At 56.1% G+C, this 16,893-nt stretch overlaps 1 protein-coding gene across 1 annotated transcript in view; it reads left to right on the top strand.

Moving 5' to 3' along the window:
• The window catches only part of CBFA2T3 (CBFA2/RUNX1 partner transcriptional co-repressor 3), a 52,969-nt gene that overhangs the window by 24,721 nt on the left and 11,355 nt on the right, over window positions 1-16,893 (top strand). The window contains 2 exon segments of the mRNA XM_087971354.1: window positions 8,972-9,118; window positions 13,169-13,246. Coding sequence (XP_087827480.1) covers window positions 8,972-9,118; window positions 13,169-13,246 — 225 coding nt within the window.

Below are 16,893 nucleotides of genomic sequence, written 5' to 3' on the forward strand. Positions count from 1 at the left end.
AGAGGCCTGTCCTGCACCAGGTCAAACCTGAGAGGCTTATTGTAACTCTGGGGGAAGTTGCCATTTGCACCAAGACAAGCGCATTTAACTAGAGAGAACCTTGCGACGCAGACGGCTGCTTAACGCCCCTGAGCAGCAGAAGGAGAGAGAGAGAAGATGGGATACCGTCACAGATACACTTTGGTGAGAATTTCTGTACAAAACGGGGCGGGGTGGAGAGGCTGGGTAGAGACCCACCCATGAAGTTGGAGCATTTGGGGAGCCACTCACAACGTGGCCCTTTGTGGGAAAACACACTTGGAATATTGTGTCGAGGTGGATCCTCCAAACTTTGTGCAAACTGATGAGTTGAGCTTGAGTAACAGAATAACAGAGTTGGGAGGGACCTTGGAGGTCTTCTAGACCAACCCCTACTCAGGCAGGAAACCCTCTACCATTTCAGACAAAGGGTTGTCCAACCTCTTTTTGAAAAACTCCAGTGATGGAGCACCCACGACTTCATCCTATTGATGGTTCTAAATGGCAAGAAATTTCTCCTTAGTTCTAAGGATGTTTCGCTCCTTGATTAGTTTCCACCCGTTGTTATTTGGTGCTTAGTAGCATGGTGTGGTAACAATCCTCCTTGGTTGCTCGGAAGATGTTTTCTGAGAGATGGACAGATGGAGAAATGGATAGTTTTTGGATCCCTGCAGCGTAATTCCACTTCAACCGGTTGCTCTGCATTCCCTCACAGCCCAGTCCCTTAGACTGCTTGGCCTCCTTTTTATTCCCGGCATTCATGAAGTCATCTAAACTTGAGGTCATCTTCTCTTCAGGTGGGCAGCCTGAACTGAGCCAGTTGCAGGGAAGCCAGACAAAAATTAGGCACGCAGATATGCCTTTGCCCTTCAGTGGCAGGATGTAACAATCCAAAGGACATCCCTGGATGGGGAGGGGACGGCAGCGATTAGGACCCCGCCAGCCTTGGTAGTGAGGGTGGGTTTCTTTCCCCCCCCTCCACCAGCTGAGGTCCTGGGGAAGGGAGACGGGCTCCTTCAAGAGCAAGCTGGATGCCAAGACGGCACTTAAAATTGGATGGAGTTTTGTTTTCAAGACTGGAGAAGTCACAAGGGACAAAAAAAAGAAAGAATTTCTCATTACCAGATTAAGCTAGTGAGCCCTGCTTGTAGTGCCTCCACTCCGGGGCCTGGAGTTGGGCCGTCCCTGCCAGCTCGATGTCTTATCCGACCAGAATCTGGAAATGGCTACATTTTGCAAAACACGCCCTGCCTTTTCCTGGCTGCGCCAACCCTCGGAGACGGGCATGGGTGGACCTGTGCAGATGGGGAGCAGCCAGGGTGGTGTCAGCCGCTTCCTTGGCCACCAAATGCTGGTCTCCCTCGGGGGCAGAAGGGCACCGATCCTGGTCCTTCAGCTTTCTTGGCATCCTGGCGGCCTTGGAGGAGAAGCAAGATGGAGCAACGGAGGCTGCTAGGAGAGCTTGGCAGGTTGCCGGCACCGAGCAGATGGCCAGCAGCCCAGCTGAGGGGAACACTGGCTGGTCTCAGGTGTGCCGCGTGACTCCTTGAACAGGCCCTGGGAAGACGCGGCATCCTGCGCTAATGAATATTGAGGAGGGGGCCGAGATGCGGAGCCTTTGCTCCTGAACGCCCTGATGTTCCATCTTGGCAGGTAGTGAATCACTCCTGTCGAGCCGTGTGCCAATTCTTGGATGTTGAACATTTCTTAATAGCCCTCAGAGTTTTGCATAAAGGCACCAGGCAACGCTCCTTCTGGCTACTCCTACCCAGCCGGCTGAGTGTGGCTCCGTGCAGGAGGAAGAGGAGGCCACTGGCTGGAAAGAATAGCCCCCACTTTCTGCAAGGAGGAGGCCTGTGTGTCTGGCCTTCAACTGTCGAAGACTGGAGGAGGAGGAGGAGAGCTGGGCTGGTTTCTGGGAGCCAAAAGTCAGCAGGAACCTTTTCCGGGGAGCCGATTTGATTAAAAGGCAGAAGCTTTCGTGACTCTTTGCTTCATCCCCCGTTTCCTTGCCGTGTGTTTTGGAGCCACAGAAAACTCCTGCAGACTTGGCTCCTCCAAGCCCCGAATGCCGAATCACACGCTTCCCTTTTTTCCGAGATGGTGTGAAGGAGGAATAAAATTCATCGAAATTCAAATTGGAAGTTGTGGGCACTCCAAAACTGGAGGTTTTTCAGAAGCGACTGGACAGCCATTTGTCCAGAATGGCATGGGATAAGGATGTCCAGCCTTAGGAACTTTAAGACTTATGGACTTCAACTCTCAGACTTCCCCAGCCAGCCGTAGCTGGGAGTTATAAGTCTGGGAGTTGAAATCCACAAGTCTTAAAGTTCCAAGATTGGATACCCCTGGTGGAGGTCTTCTTCTCGAGTAGTGAGCTGGACTAGAAGACCTCCAAGATCCCTTCCCACCCTCTTATTCTGGGATGGACTTGCCCCCAGTGAAAGGTACATTCGGAGGGGAGGAAAATGCTCCCCCACCCTTGCACCCCCTTCCCCGTCTCTGAGGTTGCCTCCCTGAAACTTTCCTCTTGGCCCAACGCCCGCTGCATCCCGAGGGGAGCCATGGTTGTTGCAGGACGTCAACAGGAGCGTGTGGGGAGGGGAGCTGGGAGGAAGAGCGGGGGTCCTGCCTCCTTGTCTGGGAAAAAAACCCCGAGGAGACGCAGGCTTGAGCCCTCCCCGTCTTTTCCCACATGCGAATGGTCTGCAGTTCACATCCAGTTGGCTGCCAGTGCCGAGGTCTGGCCTAACGCGATCCAGATGGAGCCCCTCCATCCATCCCTGGTGAGTTTATGGGAGTTGTTCTTGGCAGCTGCAGCCGAACGGCTGGAATTCAGAGCCTTCCTTGGAAGGAGGCACTGAGTCTCCCCCCCCCCTTTCGTCCTCAGCATCTGGATTGCATTTGGAGAGCAGGGAAGGATGCAGAGATCTGATGCCATCACCTCTTTAACTCCTTCCTCCTCCTCCTCCTCCCTCTCCCGCCCGCCCGGGTCAGAAGGAGGAAGGGGCTGCCCAAAGGGCTGCAAGGATGTTTGGTCTACCGGGCTAGGCACCAGGAGGCGGTGAGTTCTAGTCCTGCCTCAGGCATGAGAGCCGGCTGGGTGACTTGGCGCCAGCCAGACCCCCTCAGCTCAGTCCCCCTCACAGGGTTGTTGTCCTGGGGTGCTCAGGAGCTCTCGACGTGTGGAAGGGGAGAGTCTGCAGGAAAAGGAGGCCTCCCCCCATATTAAGAGGCCCAAGCGGAGAGGAGCCGCTGCTTCTCTTCCACCCAGGCGAAAAGGCAGCCGTCCCTGGGTGGTTCGTCCTGGGCATGACTCAGAGGACAGGGGCAGGAACATGGCTGGGGTGGGGGAGGGAATTGGGGGGAGGAAATAATTGGTCCCAACTGCAGGGAGTTTTGTCTGCTTTCCAACATTTGTTTCCTATTAGTTGCTGCTCCGGAGAAGCAACTTCACTCTGGAGGGGGAAAAAAACTCTGAAAACCAGAGGCCAAAACGGCTGCCCTGCCTACCTCACCCCCACCTCCCAGGGGCACACACAGCGCTGAGTCCCTGCCCCATTCATGCCATGGGGCTGGATGCGAAGGCCGCCCTCTTTCCCTCCTGGCCTCAGCCTTGACCTTCCCCAGGAGACCAAGGGCCGGTCCCACATCTTAGCCTCGCTCTCCCCTTGCAGGAGAGATTTGTGAGAATGAGGCGGGGGGGGGGGCACTTTCCCCTCTGAGCCCCTGGGAGGAAAACATGCAAGAGAGAAGCACCAACTTTGTGCTGGTTGCACAGTATATAGGGTGCAAGCATGGGGCTTGGAAAGCTTAATTCCCAGTTTGGTGACCAGTATTTATTTCTTGCAAAAAGGCTGGTTCCCCTGGCACTGGCGAGTCCAGGGAGGCAGCTGACCAGAGCACGTGCCTGTCTCCCAACGGCCAGTTCCGGTCTCTTCCTTGCCTGAAGAGGTTTGGAGCCAAAGAGGCGAGCTGCTCTTTTTCTTACTTGTTTTGTTATTTGGGGTGGGCTCCCCTGAACCTCTTCTTCCTCATGGGGGGGGGCTCACTGTGCCCACAGTCTGTGGGGCACTCCATGGTCCCCTCTGCTAGGGTATCATGGATTATCAGAGGGGTGAGCCCCCCTGAGAGTGAAAGTTCGCTAAGAGATGGCACTGCTAGGGTATCACAAATTATCAGAGAGGCAGATCTATCTGAGAGCAAAATTTGGCTAAGAGATGGTCACACCAGTGGAGTCCCCGCTTGTGGCAGTGTCATTAATCCCATGTCCCCCAAGGTCCACACTCAACCTTTCCCAGTTCCGCGCATGTATGCATCGTAACGTTTGAGCGAGCCTACGATGGTAAGGAGACCAATGTCCCCACAGTCCCTGCAGCTGAAGCCCAAAGTCCGTAGTCCGGTGCCACGTGGTTCGTAAAGCAGCCCCCAGTTGGAAACGATGACAGGGAGGTGGTGGACCGAGACAGAAGAGATAACGGCGGCCCATCACCGAATATCAGCGATGCGATCAGGCTCTCCTGTTTGGAGACCTTGATGTCCCAGGTCTCCCGCATTCGATAACCAGACACAGTGGAGACATCCACGACCCAGAGCCGGTTCATCGCCTCCACAGTACTGCTGCTAAGGGCAACGGCCATAAAGACGTGCCCTCCGTCCCCCTTGGATCCCAGAATGGGATCTTTTTGATCTGCAGGAAATGAGGAGGATGCAAAATGGCACCAGGGAGCAGATTGGCAGGTGGTTACATCTGTGCCAGGGAAGGTGATCGCTGCCCACATTCCAAGTGGCTTCGTAACACCGTGGTCCAGAGCCCCCGCGATGCCCTCCCATGCCCTGAGCACTTGGCCAGCCTGCGGTCCGGGTGGCATCCCTCCTGGGCATCCACCCACCGTGCCACCTTCCCGCTCCGCAGTCTCCTGGATGACAGCGCTTGGGACATGCCAGGGCTTCTGTGGCTTCCATCTGCTGCAGAAAGTTCTCAGCTGCTGTTTGGCTCTCGGCTGTCACTCAGGGCGTATTTATAAATACAGCAGGAAGTTGTAAGGGTGGGGGGGATTTGGCGGTCCCACTCCATGCCAGGCTCCGTGTGCAGGCATCCAGGGCTGCAGGAATGCTGTCATCAGTCAGAACGATGCTCAGGATTTCACAGGAGGCTTCTTACCCCTCAACACTTCCAAAAACAGCCTGGGAGAGTGGAGAGGAGTGGAAAATTGATCAGAGAGAGAGAGAGAGAGAGAGAGAGAGAGGAAGCCTGTCTGGAAACAAAAAGGATCTGGGAAAAGAAAAGAAGGTGCAACAGCCCCAAATCAATTCTTCGGGGTGTTTTAAACAGTGATGGGTGACCCTGTGCAGAGAGCATCTGCTCTCCACCGAGGGCAAAGAATCTCTGAGGTGAGAAGATTTGAGTTAAGGCAGGTTTGCACCTTCACTTTCCTGAAGCAAATTGGAAACAGGGACCAAGTTCTGCCCGTAGAAAGGATCCATCTCCAGGATGAGGATGAGGATGAGGATGAGGAAGAAGAAACTTGCTCTCTGCTGAGACCCTCAGATTGCTGCCAATCTGAGCAGGCCAGGCTGGCCAGATGGAGAACGGCCCCACCTTGGGTTCAAGGCGGTTTGCTCCCTTCTTGGGAAAAGGTTCCCATTTCACAGAGAGGCAAGAGACAACAGTGAAGCGCTGGGATTGTGGCCAGGTCTCTGCCCATCTCTCCCCAGCTGCACCCTGCCTGTCCTCTCTCCTCTTGCTAGATCGGGGGATCTCTCGGGGATGCCCCCCCATCGCTGCCAGGGCGTGGGCTCCATCCTGGCCGTCTCAAATGGAGAAGGTTGCAGGGGAAGAGGGCAGGTGGGCGGGCGGACAGGTGGGCCGGCCTGAGGACAAGGCAACTGGTTTGGTTTTGTGCACGACTCTCTTAACAACCACTTCTCTTAGCAATGGAAATTCTGTTCCAATTGTGGTCATAAACCAGGGACTGCTTGTATTGTACACGGGGGTGGGTGGGTGGGAGGTGGGGGAAAGAGTCTCTTTCTGGAGATCTACTAGAGGCTTTAGCTGCCCCGGGAATCATAACACTGGACTACAAGCCACAATGCTTGGCTTGTTGCAGCACATTTAACTCAACAACCAGTTACAGGAGAGGTGGCCTTGAGCCGGTTCTGGAGACCTGGTAACGTAAATTTTGAGTAGTTTGGAGACCCAGCAAATGTCCCCTCGGACTGGAGATTTCGCAATCTCCTTCCCCTGCCACACCCACCAAGCCACGCCCACAGAACCAGTAGTAAAAAAAAAACTGAATCCCACCATCGAGTTACAGCAGTGCAGCGGCAGAGTCCCACTCACCCCTCCGTGGGGCCTGTCCCCAGGCCTGGAACCCATCTTTTTGGGTGGGTCAGCACCAGCCTCTTTGTGCCAGAGGCCTGGAATTCACAGCACCTGGACCGAAGGTGGGAGGCTTCAGGCGAAGGAGGAAAACCTCTTGAGGAGGCAAGGAGGCCGCCTGTTGATCTGGCTCTGGGTCAGCCTCCTCCTAAGCGACAGTGGATGCCTTGGGGGCTGGGAGAAGTTGCCTTCCCCTCTCCTTGGCCTCTGCGGAGCTGATCTACAGCCAGCCAACTCCGCTGCGTGCTGAGAACGGTGAAGGAGGCGGCTTCATCCTTGGCTCTTCATCCCAGAGAGAGGGTCTTTGCAGGGAAGGGATGGCTGGGGAAACTGCCCTCCACGGGGCCCCTGCTGAGCCTCCTGGGAAATCTGGAGAATCCGGAAGGGGGGGCCTGCTGCCCCTTTGCAAGGCAGCTTCACGCGGAGCTGAAGGGCCCGTCTCTGCCCTCCGCACAGCCGGCCTTGGGGGTAAATGGCGCTATGCCCCTGCATCAGGGTGTGCATCATGCCCAGTCCAGTTGAAGAACTGCAGGCCTTGAAGGGTTCCACCTGTTCTTCATAGGAGACCTGAATGGTCCAAGAACGAAAGAAGGGGCAAGGGCTAGGATTGAGTGGCTGGCACGGACATGCATCGCCTGGCTAGTTCCGTCCAATTCCCTGTGCTGCATGCCGAAGAGCCCCTCCCCAAACCCAGGAATCCCTGAGGGTTGCCCACTCTCAGCCCCTGGAAGGCTGCAGCCCCATCTACCCCAGAGGGGAGGGGTTTGTGGTGTTGAAGCTGTTTGTGTCCCTGAGGAAGGTCCCTGCCCCAGGATTGTGCCCAGGATGGGGCGCTACTCAGCGATGCTTAGGCCTACTCTGGGCAAAGAGGTTTCTCTGCCTTAAGAAAGGTCGGCTCCCTGCATGGACAGGCCGTCTGCCGAGGACTTAGGCTGGGCTTAGGTTGCTGTTCCGCGCCCTCCTGGGACATCTGCTCTGTGCCCAGCTTTATTTAGCCCAGGTAGCATCCTCCCCCCTCCCACCTTTCTCTTGTGTGTGAAGTTCACTTCATGGTGCCACAGTTGCCCCCTGAAAGCTGGCTGCTCCGTCCCCTCCAGGAGCCTCTGGCTGACCCCAGGCAGGGCGGCAAAGGGGAGGCTTTCCTTCTTTGGTTCTCCTCCGAGCCCTGGCCAGGCCGGGCTGTGAGACGCCGTGACGGATTGCCGCAGCTGCTGGCACATTTGCGCAGAGCCGTCAACCTCAAGTGCATCCTCTCTAGTGGAGCAGGGAAAGCAATGAGGCTGGCAGCCTGGGTGGGTGGCTGGTGGCAGGTGCCTCTGTTGAGATGTAGCAGCTGCTCCCGCTTTCTCTCCCCAAAGTCAGCCCACCTTTCTCCTGCTCTGCCCCGGCTAGGTCACCCCCAAACAGTCTTCTGGAAGGGCCGCCACAGGCAGAGAGGACACCCCCTTTTGCAAGTGCAGCCCCTCTGGGAGCATCTGGAACCCGCTGGCTGGGGAAGTGCGAAGGGGCCCAATCCTGCTCCAGTGCGGTTGGCCTCAGGCGTTGTTGGTGGCGGTTTAAATGCCGTCCGTTTTCCAAGCTCCTCAACGCCCGCATTTCATGGGAAGACTAAGCAGCTCATAAAAGTGCAACGCCCAGCCCGACAGAAACCAGCAGCGCAACCTGCAACCCGCAGCCAGCCCAGAATTGCACAGGCAGATGCTGAAATGCAAAGGTGGAGATGATCTCGGCGGATCCCGTGGGGCGGTTCAGCCTGGAGCTGTCTTGTGTGGTTGGGGCTTAAAACAATGAGCGAGCGTGGAGACCATGAAACATGGCTTAGCATTATGTGTGACGCAGGTCACTGTGGCTTGTTGAACAAACCACGATTTGGCTCAAGAGGTGAATCCATTTTGAGTTATTTAAGAGAACTGGGCATGCAGAAAAGTTAATCGAGGGAAGCGAACCAGTCTTCTTGTTCAACCAGACGCTACCACCCAAGACCTAATTTTTCTGCAGGGAGGGGATGGAGGGGATGGAGTGGCAGGTATGCCAGGTGGCCTTTAGGCTGGATTGGGGAGCCAGACAGCACCCCAACCCTGGGATCGCATGCCCCCTGCTCCTAACCAGGTGGGGTGTCTCCCGTAGGCGGGAATGCAGGCGCCGCTAGGGTCTACTCAATCCTGGTAAGCCATGTTTTGTGCTGCGTTGTGAGAACTTGGCCGCTGAGCTGCAGGAGTCCGACTCAGGAGTGGCAAAAGCTGGCGGGGGGGGGGTTATGCCTTAGCCCAGCTAGTCTTGCTCTGGGCATCATGATGTCATTGTGGCTATTTTAAACAATTGCCTTATTTGCACGATGGTGATGGTGCTGTGCAGCCCTCCGGTCCCTTGTGCTTCCCCAGGTGCTCCTAGCAGTTTGTCTCTCTCGGGAGGTTGGCCTCGACAACGCACCTGTCTCAGCTCTGATTCTCGGGGGCTCTCGGCCCAGGTGGCACCAGCCCAGCTTCTCTGCCCAGCCATCCGTCCATCTCGGGCCGCACCTTCAGGCCTGGTTGCTCACACCTTCCCCCCCTTCTCGCTTCCCCCTTGCAGGCAGCGTGGAAAATCAGGCAGCCACCATGCCCGACTCGCCGGCCGATGTGAAGACGCAGCCCCGCTCCACCCCCCCGAACATGCCCCCACCATCACCAGCGGTCTCCCAGGGAGCCACGCGGCACCCCACCTTCACCTCAAACCCCAGTGAGTACCCTCTCCATCCCTCGGGGCTGAGTCTGGGGGAGGGGGGAGGGGGATCTGCTGAAGGAGGCCTGGGGGTGCTCCCTTCCTCCCAGTTGTTCTGGGGTTCTGCTGCTTGTTGCTTGAGTTTGATAGGAATAGCAGGACACCCTTAAAGTAGAACGGGATGCTTTGGCTGGGGAGGGGGGTGAGTTTCTCCCACCGTGGATTCTGCTGCCTACTTTGATAGAAGGAAAGGATACCTTGATGTGATCTCTGCTGACAGGTTCTGGCTCTGGATTTGGGCATGCAGTTCCTGACCTTCATGGCCTTTGATGGGGGAATCAGTAGCGCAAAGCAAAGCAAAACGAGAAGGTTGCTTCCTCTGTCCCCCTCCCCTCCTGCAAGGACCCTCCCTTCCCTGCAACGGCTGGGGCTCCTGTTTTCTTTGAGGAGGGGGGAAGCACTGAAGGAAGCCCACAAAGGCAGGAGAGAGGCAGGCAGGTGCTTCTCCTGCTGCACCAAACCCCGCAGTCAGATAATTGGCAGTTCCACCCCTTTTTTGTGTGGAAGGGTTCTCCTTGGACCCAGAACGACATCGGGTGCCAGGCGGGTGGGCTTGGATGCTGTCCACCCCCACCTTCTCTCTTTGGGCCTCTTTCAAATGCTGCCATATGGCGCTGCATTTGGCATGCCAAGAAAACGGTCCCTCGCCCCACCCCGTGGGAAGCGCCGGCTTCGGCGGATGCCAGCCGGCTCTCGTTCTGCTCAGGCAGCTTCAAAGCAAAACGGGTGTGGCAAAAAGAGATGGGCAGAGGGTTTGCTCCTGCGCCCGCCCAACTGGAGCTGAACAGGCAGCCCAGGAAAGGAAGGTGAGGGGCAGTGCCCAGAAGGAGAGGAGCCCCAGTGCCGGGCCTCAGGTAGGGCAAAACCTTTGACGGTACCAGGAGCCTACTCCGCACTCGGTCTTAGAGGGGGTGCTTGGACCTCAGCAGGGTGAGTTGGCACCTTCTTTGTGTCCCAGAAGTCAAAGATCTGGCTGGTGTTTGCCAGAGACCCATTGTTCACCGGGCTCATGCCAGGCTGCTTTGCCCCAGACGCTCTTCAGAATGGATGGGATTGTTTTAGCCGTGGGTCCTGGGGAGAGACAGCTCCATCTGCTGCCAAGCCCACTTCGCCCCATCAAAGGCAGAAATTTTGGGGTGTGGGAGAAAGGGAAAGGAGACCACCAGTGAAAGGGTAGCTGGGGAGACATGGAGCCAGTCCGCACTGCTTCACTGTCTCCGAAAGTGGCTGCTTTCTGGTGCTTCTCTGGTTCCACTGCGGGAGGGTGGGCAGTGGGGTGTGGGGGAGGTGGGCAGTGGGGCCTTTGGGGCCCACTGCGGGAGGTGAGCAGTGGGGCCCTTTGAGCAGGAGGAAGGCACCCACACCGCCTTGCACGGACCCCTAGCAGCTGCTCCTGCTCTGCCTGGCAGCCTCCGTTGGCCCTGGAGCCAGGCTGAGGGAGCTCCCTGTGTGGCCCAGGGGTCAAGGCCAGGATGCCCCATCCAGAGTGCCCCGTGCCCTTTGCATGCCACTGAAGGGGAGGGTTCCATTCGGGCTCCTCATCCTTCTTCCGAAGTCTCAGGTCCCAATCCGTGTTTGCTTAAGGCAGCCAGCCTGGAGGAGAGTCAGGCAGGACCTGAGGTGGGGATGAGTTTCCCTTCATTCCTTAAGCGGGTTTGAGGCCATGAAGATTCGCCCACCAGGATCTGATGGTTGCCTATATCCGGACTTCGGCCTTTGACTTGGCTGGTGGGAACGCTGGGTAGCTCTGGCTTGGCTGACGGCCACCCCTCAACCAGCAGAGCCCCATCCGGCAGCCCAGTTGCCCCCACCGCCCCCACCATCTGGCACCCCCCCCAGTCCTGGGGATTGGGAGCGGTGTTCCTGTGGCCAAAGTCGCAGGGCAGTGGGCGGAGGCCGCCTGGCAGATGGGCCTTTTCCTCCACTCGCAGGTGAACGCTCCAACAGCAGATGGGTTGCCGTCTCCACAGGCACAGGGCTCCGTGCCGAAGCCCCAAAATAGTTGCTGCGAGAACACTCGAGGCGCCAGATCGCTTCCCTGTTCAGCTTCAAGCTGCAGCGCCCGGCTCAAAATTAGCAATTTCGGAACTGAGGGAGAATTCCTCCTCCTTTTCCTTCTCCTGAAGGCTGGCAGGCTGGACGAGTTGCCCAACTGCTGAGCCCCAAGAACAGCCCCCAGCCTTTTGATGGAGGGTCTGTTTTTCACTCCCTCCCCTCACCCCTTTCCTTGCCCTGAATGACGTCTCCAAGTCAACTTGAGGCATCCCCTTTCGACCAAACCTTCTCTGAGGTGGCTCCGTCCCAGGTGCGCTTTCGGTGGTCAGGAGATGGAGAGCTGGGAGTCCCGTAAAGGAGGCCCTTTTCACACACACCCCAGCCATAGCAGGGCGGCTGCTTTCTGCCCAAGTAATGCGTGGATGCCTCCCCAGGGTCAGAAGTAGAGAAGGATGGGAAGTGAGGAGTTCCTGTCTGATTGGAAGGCAGGCAACTGGTGCTTGGCAGAGGCTAAAGGCGGTGCTCACTCCAACTCTTTGGTTGAGGGTCAACCCTCCCTCCCCACGGCCAGGGCATTGCTTTCTGTGGGACCCCTTAGCCAAAGGAGAGGATTCCCGAGGCCCCCCAAGCAGGCCCAGGATTGGAACCCACCCACGAGCAAAGGGAAGGCTGGTCCGTTTTCCATCTGGTGCTTCTCCAGCCTGTCTGCAAACTCTTCCCAGGAAAGTGCGGCCTCTAGCTCAGCCGTGGAGCCTCTTCTGGGCACATGGGCAGCATCACGCGATGGCCCTCTGCCAGCCAGGGGAGCAGAACGTTACACCCCAGTGTGTCCAATGTTGGTGCTAGCCTCAAAATCATGCTTAGTCTGGCAGCTGAATGTCCCTTTCCCATGTCTGCCTGCATCTTGAAGAGAGGCTCGACTGTTCTCGGGCGCTATCTCAGAAAAGCTCGTCCAGCTCTAGTCGAAGAGGAGAAGCTCCCGTTCAAAGTGTTCCTAGGGCTGCTAAAGCAGCAAAGTCAACCCCACTTGCTTTGGGGGCTGCCTGGACCAAGCACGGCTTTCCAGACCTTTGTCTCCAAGGCAGCAGGCCCACAAAAAGCACCCACGGAACGTGGCAGAGCTTCCTTCCCTCTTTGGCAGCAGGAGCTGACCCAATTCTCCATTCCCTCAGTCTACAGGAAGGGGAGACAACCCATTCTTGTTCTGGGGAGAGACGCCTGTAAGGAAGGGGTGGGCCATCCACCCTGACCATAAGTTGCCAACCTACTTTAGCGTCTCCTGATTTATATTTTGAACCTTCAGGATACTGAAAATAGCCGAAATACCTGGCAGTAAAGCATCCTTTTCAGAACCTGTTTCTCCGCCTGCCCTGACCTCTCCACACGTTCAGCCATGAGTTACCCAGTTCATGAGTTGGGTAACTATTCAGGGGCCAATACTCTTGGATGAAGCTCTATGGAGATAGAAGGTGGGAAGGGGGTGGGGATAGAACCACACAGATGTTGCTAATTCCTTTGGGGGGGGGCAGTTCTGCATGGCTTCCCTTTTTGCAAAATATCTTGGCTTATATTGAAGCGACATCCTTGTGACCTGCAGCTTGATAAGTGCCTGATTGATGTGGCAAGGAAGAGACGAAGCCGAGCCTGATTTGGCATGAAGGCTGCCCGTTGCTTTCCTCTACCTCTGTAACGCCAGGATAATGGGCGAGTAGCTCAGTCCGGCCATCTGCAGGACTTGCACCGAGGAATGGTAGACCCCTGAGCCTGCCTGTAGACTAGAGTTGGTCCTCTGCCATCTGCCATCAGCCAAGGAGGGGCTCCTTGTTTTGGCTTTGCTCTGCCCAGCCCAGCCGCTTCTGAGAATTTCTAAGGGTTTCGCGCCCCTGGAAGTGAAACGTCGTCGTATGTCCTCCCGGAGACCATAAAGCCCGACCGTCCCCAGCTTAGTGCGATGAAAAGGCCTCTCCACGCCTCGGGTCTCTCCTGATAGCGTATGTTTTATTTTACTTGCAGATCGTGATGCTGGGCCGCCGATGTTTCTCCCTCGCGGCCGATTTCATGGCTGCCTGAAATGGTCCATGGTGTGTCTCTGTAAGTAAGATGAAACAAACCCTCCGCTAGAGACCCAGAGGCCGAGCCCAGTTTGGCTTGTGCCTTCGGAAGAGCCGGGCAGGAGGGAGGGGGCAGCTGCCAGGCAGCAGCACTCAGACGCTGGGACTGGGAAGAGGGGGTGCGGATCCCTCCTGGGTTGGGGCCCCTCCCCATTTGCTCTGCGTAGGTCCCTAGTTAGCAGGGTAGGGCCCCAAAGGTTAAAGAGGCAGCTGCCTCGGTGGGACCCAATCTCCACGCTTTTTGTGTGCACAAAATGCAAAGCACATTAAAAAGAGGTGGCGCTCGGATGACTCTGTGGCAGCCCCCACATCTTGACTTTGCTGCGATGTCTTGTAAAGGCCGCTGCTGATCACTGAACCGGCATCACAAGAAGTTCGATCCAGAGGATTGTCCTTAGGAGTTGGGTGTATCCCTGGCTCTCCTCTGCAACAGGCCATTTCAAATCTCTGCTCAGGTCTATCTGGTGACGGTCAGTAATCCGTTGTGGGAGAGACCTCGTTGCAGCTGCATTTCAGAGTTTCTCCCTTCATCACAGGGCGCTATTGGTTGAGTCAGGGTAGAAAAACCCCTTGGGAATCCTTCGCAACGTTTATTTGTGTCCGATCAGCAGTGCTGAGACCGAGCCAATAGAAGACGTGTTACGTTCCTTCCCTCTGGCGTTTGCTGGGAGATGCAAAAGGGGGTTTTTGGTCTGTTCTTCCTGGCCTTCCGCGAACCATTAAGATCTCCTCAAGGAAGCTGGGCCACAAACCTTTTAATAGGGCTGTTCCGTGGGACAGCTGGGAGGTTTGTGGCCAGGCCATACCTACCACACATCCCTGTCCAGAGAGTCCCTAGGAAGAGGCTGTTCCAATCCCAGGATCACATGGAGAGGCCAGCAAGGTTGGAGCCAACAGTGCCCCTCTCGCTCAGGCAGACCCAGGAACCCCCCAGGACTGGAGTCCATGCATGGGTCACTCCGGAAGGGGCTGTTCTCCCAGGCTGTGAGGACGCGCTGGGCCTAAAGACCCCCTTTTGCTTCACGTTGTTTTGCTTTCACATTCTTTGGTCTTCTAGTCGGTGGTTCTTCAGTTTGGATGGTATTCAGCTGTGAGCTGCCCAGACTCCCTGGGGATCCAGATAGCCCAGACATGAAGTCAAATAAAAATAGAACAAATATGCTTCAGGTAATGGGGGAAGGAGGCAGGGGTGATCCTTTCTGGATCCCATCTGGACCCAGAGCTCACTTGGGTCCCCCAAGCAACGCTGCCCTCGTTCTCCAGCCGATGCTCTTCAGGAACCAAGTCCCAGAGCAGAATCCGGGATGTTCTTCCTGGCTGCCCAGATGCCTGCCAGGCAAGCTCAGGGGTCCGGCAATGGGCACCCCGACTTTTCCAAAGAATCCCCCCTTTCGCCGAGGGGAACCCCCCGTGCCGTCTCCATCCCCGAAGCCCCAGCCCCAGAGACATGTGTGAAGTTTAACTTAGTAACGCACCTGTCACTGGAATAAAAGCAGTTGTGGCCGGGAGGTTATTTTCGGCACCACTTTAGCGAGCGGCCGCTCTAGCCCGGCCGGAGAGGGAGGCAGAGCCCGAGGAAAGCAGCAAAACTCTGGACGGCTGCAGCTTCCCACAGCAGTGCGGTGACAACGGCAACGGTTAGTGGCGCATGATGAGTCCTGGCGAAGGTGGCCTCTTCCCGGGCCTCCTTTGGGAGGGATGGTTTTCAAAGGTTGGGGCATCTGAGTCCTCTGCCAAGTATGGAGGCTGATGGTCCCTCCGGCTTTGCATGTGGGCAAAGGGAATCTGAGGTGGCCACTCTGCCGAGCAAGCAGGCCACACCTGCCAGGTCAGAAATAGCAAGGGGGGAAGACACCACGGCTGCAAGTGCTCCACCTGGACGAAGCAGCCCTTAAATCCCCCGGTCTTCAGTCCAGGGAGGCTTGCAAAGAGCCAAGGCAGGAGGGCTGGACTCGGCTTTATTATTTTGGCCTGAAGACACGTCCTCTTGCTGGGTCTGGAAATAGTTGGGGACGTGGGCAGGCCCTCCCCTCTGCATTCCTGCCTGGACGGGAAGCGAACAAAAACATGTTGTGTGTCAAGGACTAGAAGGAGCCGAGGAGAAGCCATCTCCCGAGAGGTTGCTTGAAGTGCAAGCTGGCTGTTCGGAGGAAATCCCTCCATGGAGTAGGAAGGCAGCCCCAGGCTGCATGGGTTCACGTGGAAGTGACGCTCCCTCTCTTCAGGGGGGCTGTCTTTCAGGAGGTATTTTGGGGAAAGATTCCCCAATCAACTGGATTCCTCTCCCAGGACTCACCTTCTTTTGCATTGCCCTTCCGTGGTTGTTCCTCTTGCCTTAGCAGCCAAGGTGTGTCGACCAGGAGCATCTGTTGAAACACACCGACACCTCCTTACCAGGCTGCACAGGAGACTCTCGAGGGGCCCATGTAGCACTCAGCCCCTCCTTCTGGAGGGAGGTCCGGAGGTTAACCTTTCCATCCCTCCCCTCTTCCCATCTCACTCGTTCCTTTCTGAAGGCAGAGGAGAACCGTTTGATTTTCGGAAGCGTGAAAAACCCTCATGAAAAGGATGTTGTCCTTCCCTTCATACTTTTAATATTTCAATGCTTAGGTTCCTTTTATCAGCTCGATGGTTTGCTGGCTTATTTGCCTTCCTTTGTTGTCGATCTGCACAAACCTAGAATTCTAGGTATCCCCCAGACCGAAAGGTAGGATGGCTTAGAAGAGGTTGGCCCCTGCCTTCTTCTGGGACAGAGACGCTCACGTGCCGCATTGGGATTCCTCGCCCTGAACCTTTAGGGCTTCCCTGCCTGATCAAGGTGAAAGTCATCGATACTTGACTGCAATCCAAGCATATTTAAAACGGGCTGTTTTAATCTCTATGAGTTCACCTGGTTAGATCTTACTCCTTTCTCCAAGTGATGCTCACTTAGTTCCCTAAAACCTTCTTGGTCCTTTTCAGTTAGTTTATTTCTTAATCGTTTAAGTTATTACTTATTCGTTTAAGATCCCGGGATATTAAGCTCACTTCGTCCAAGCTGGGATCAGCCCAGTGGTGGGATTCAATTTTTTTAACACCGGTTCTGTGGGTGTGGCTTGGTGGGCCTGGCAGAGGAAGGAGACTGTAAATCTCCAGTCAGAGGTGGGATTGGCCGGTTCTCCAAACAACTCAAAATTTCCGCTACCGGTTCTCCAGAACAGGTCAGAACCTGCTGAATCCCACCTCTGGATCAGCCCCTGCGAATGAGAGGTGGGCTCCAGAAGGCCTGGTCAAAGCCACTGAGCAGTTGGGGGCAGTTGGTGTGATTTAATGCAGGGGTCTCCAAGCTTGGCCACTTTAAGACTTGTGGACTTCAACTCCCAGAATCCCCCAGCCAGCAAAGCTGTTGAAGTCCACAAGTCTTAAAGTGGCCAAGCTTGGAGACCCCTGGTTTAATGAGATAGTAAAAGGAGTTCTATGTGGAAGGGAAAATGGGGCGTCTGACTAGGATGCTTCAGGCTCCACGTCTGAGTGGTACCTGGACTGCTCTCCTGGGAACAAGAGGACAGGAAGGGACAGAGGAAAATGTACCTGGAAGTTCTACTTCCGGAGGACGTTGAATGTTGCCCCCGGTCCTCCCACTCCCTC

The sequence above is a fragment of the Notechis scutatus genome, chromosome 9 (genome assembly GCF_049901735.1).
Source record: "Notechis scutatus isolate UNSWTSFEM ecotype Mainland chromosome 9, rNotScu1.2, whole genome shotgun sequence".
NCBI lineage: Eukaryota > Metazoa > Chordata > Lepidosauria > Squamata > Elapidae > Notechis > Notechis scutatus.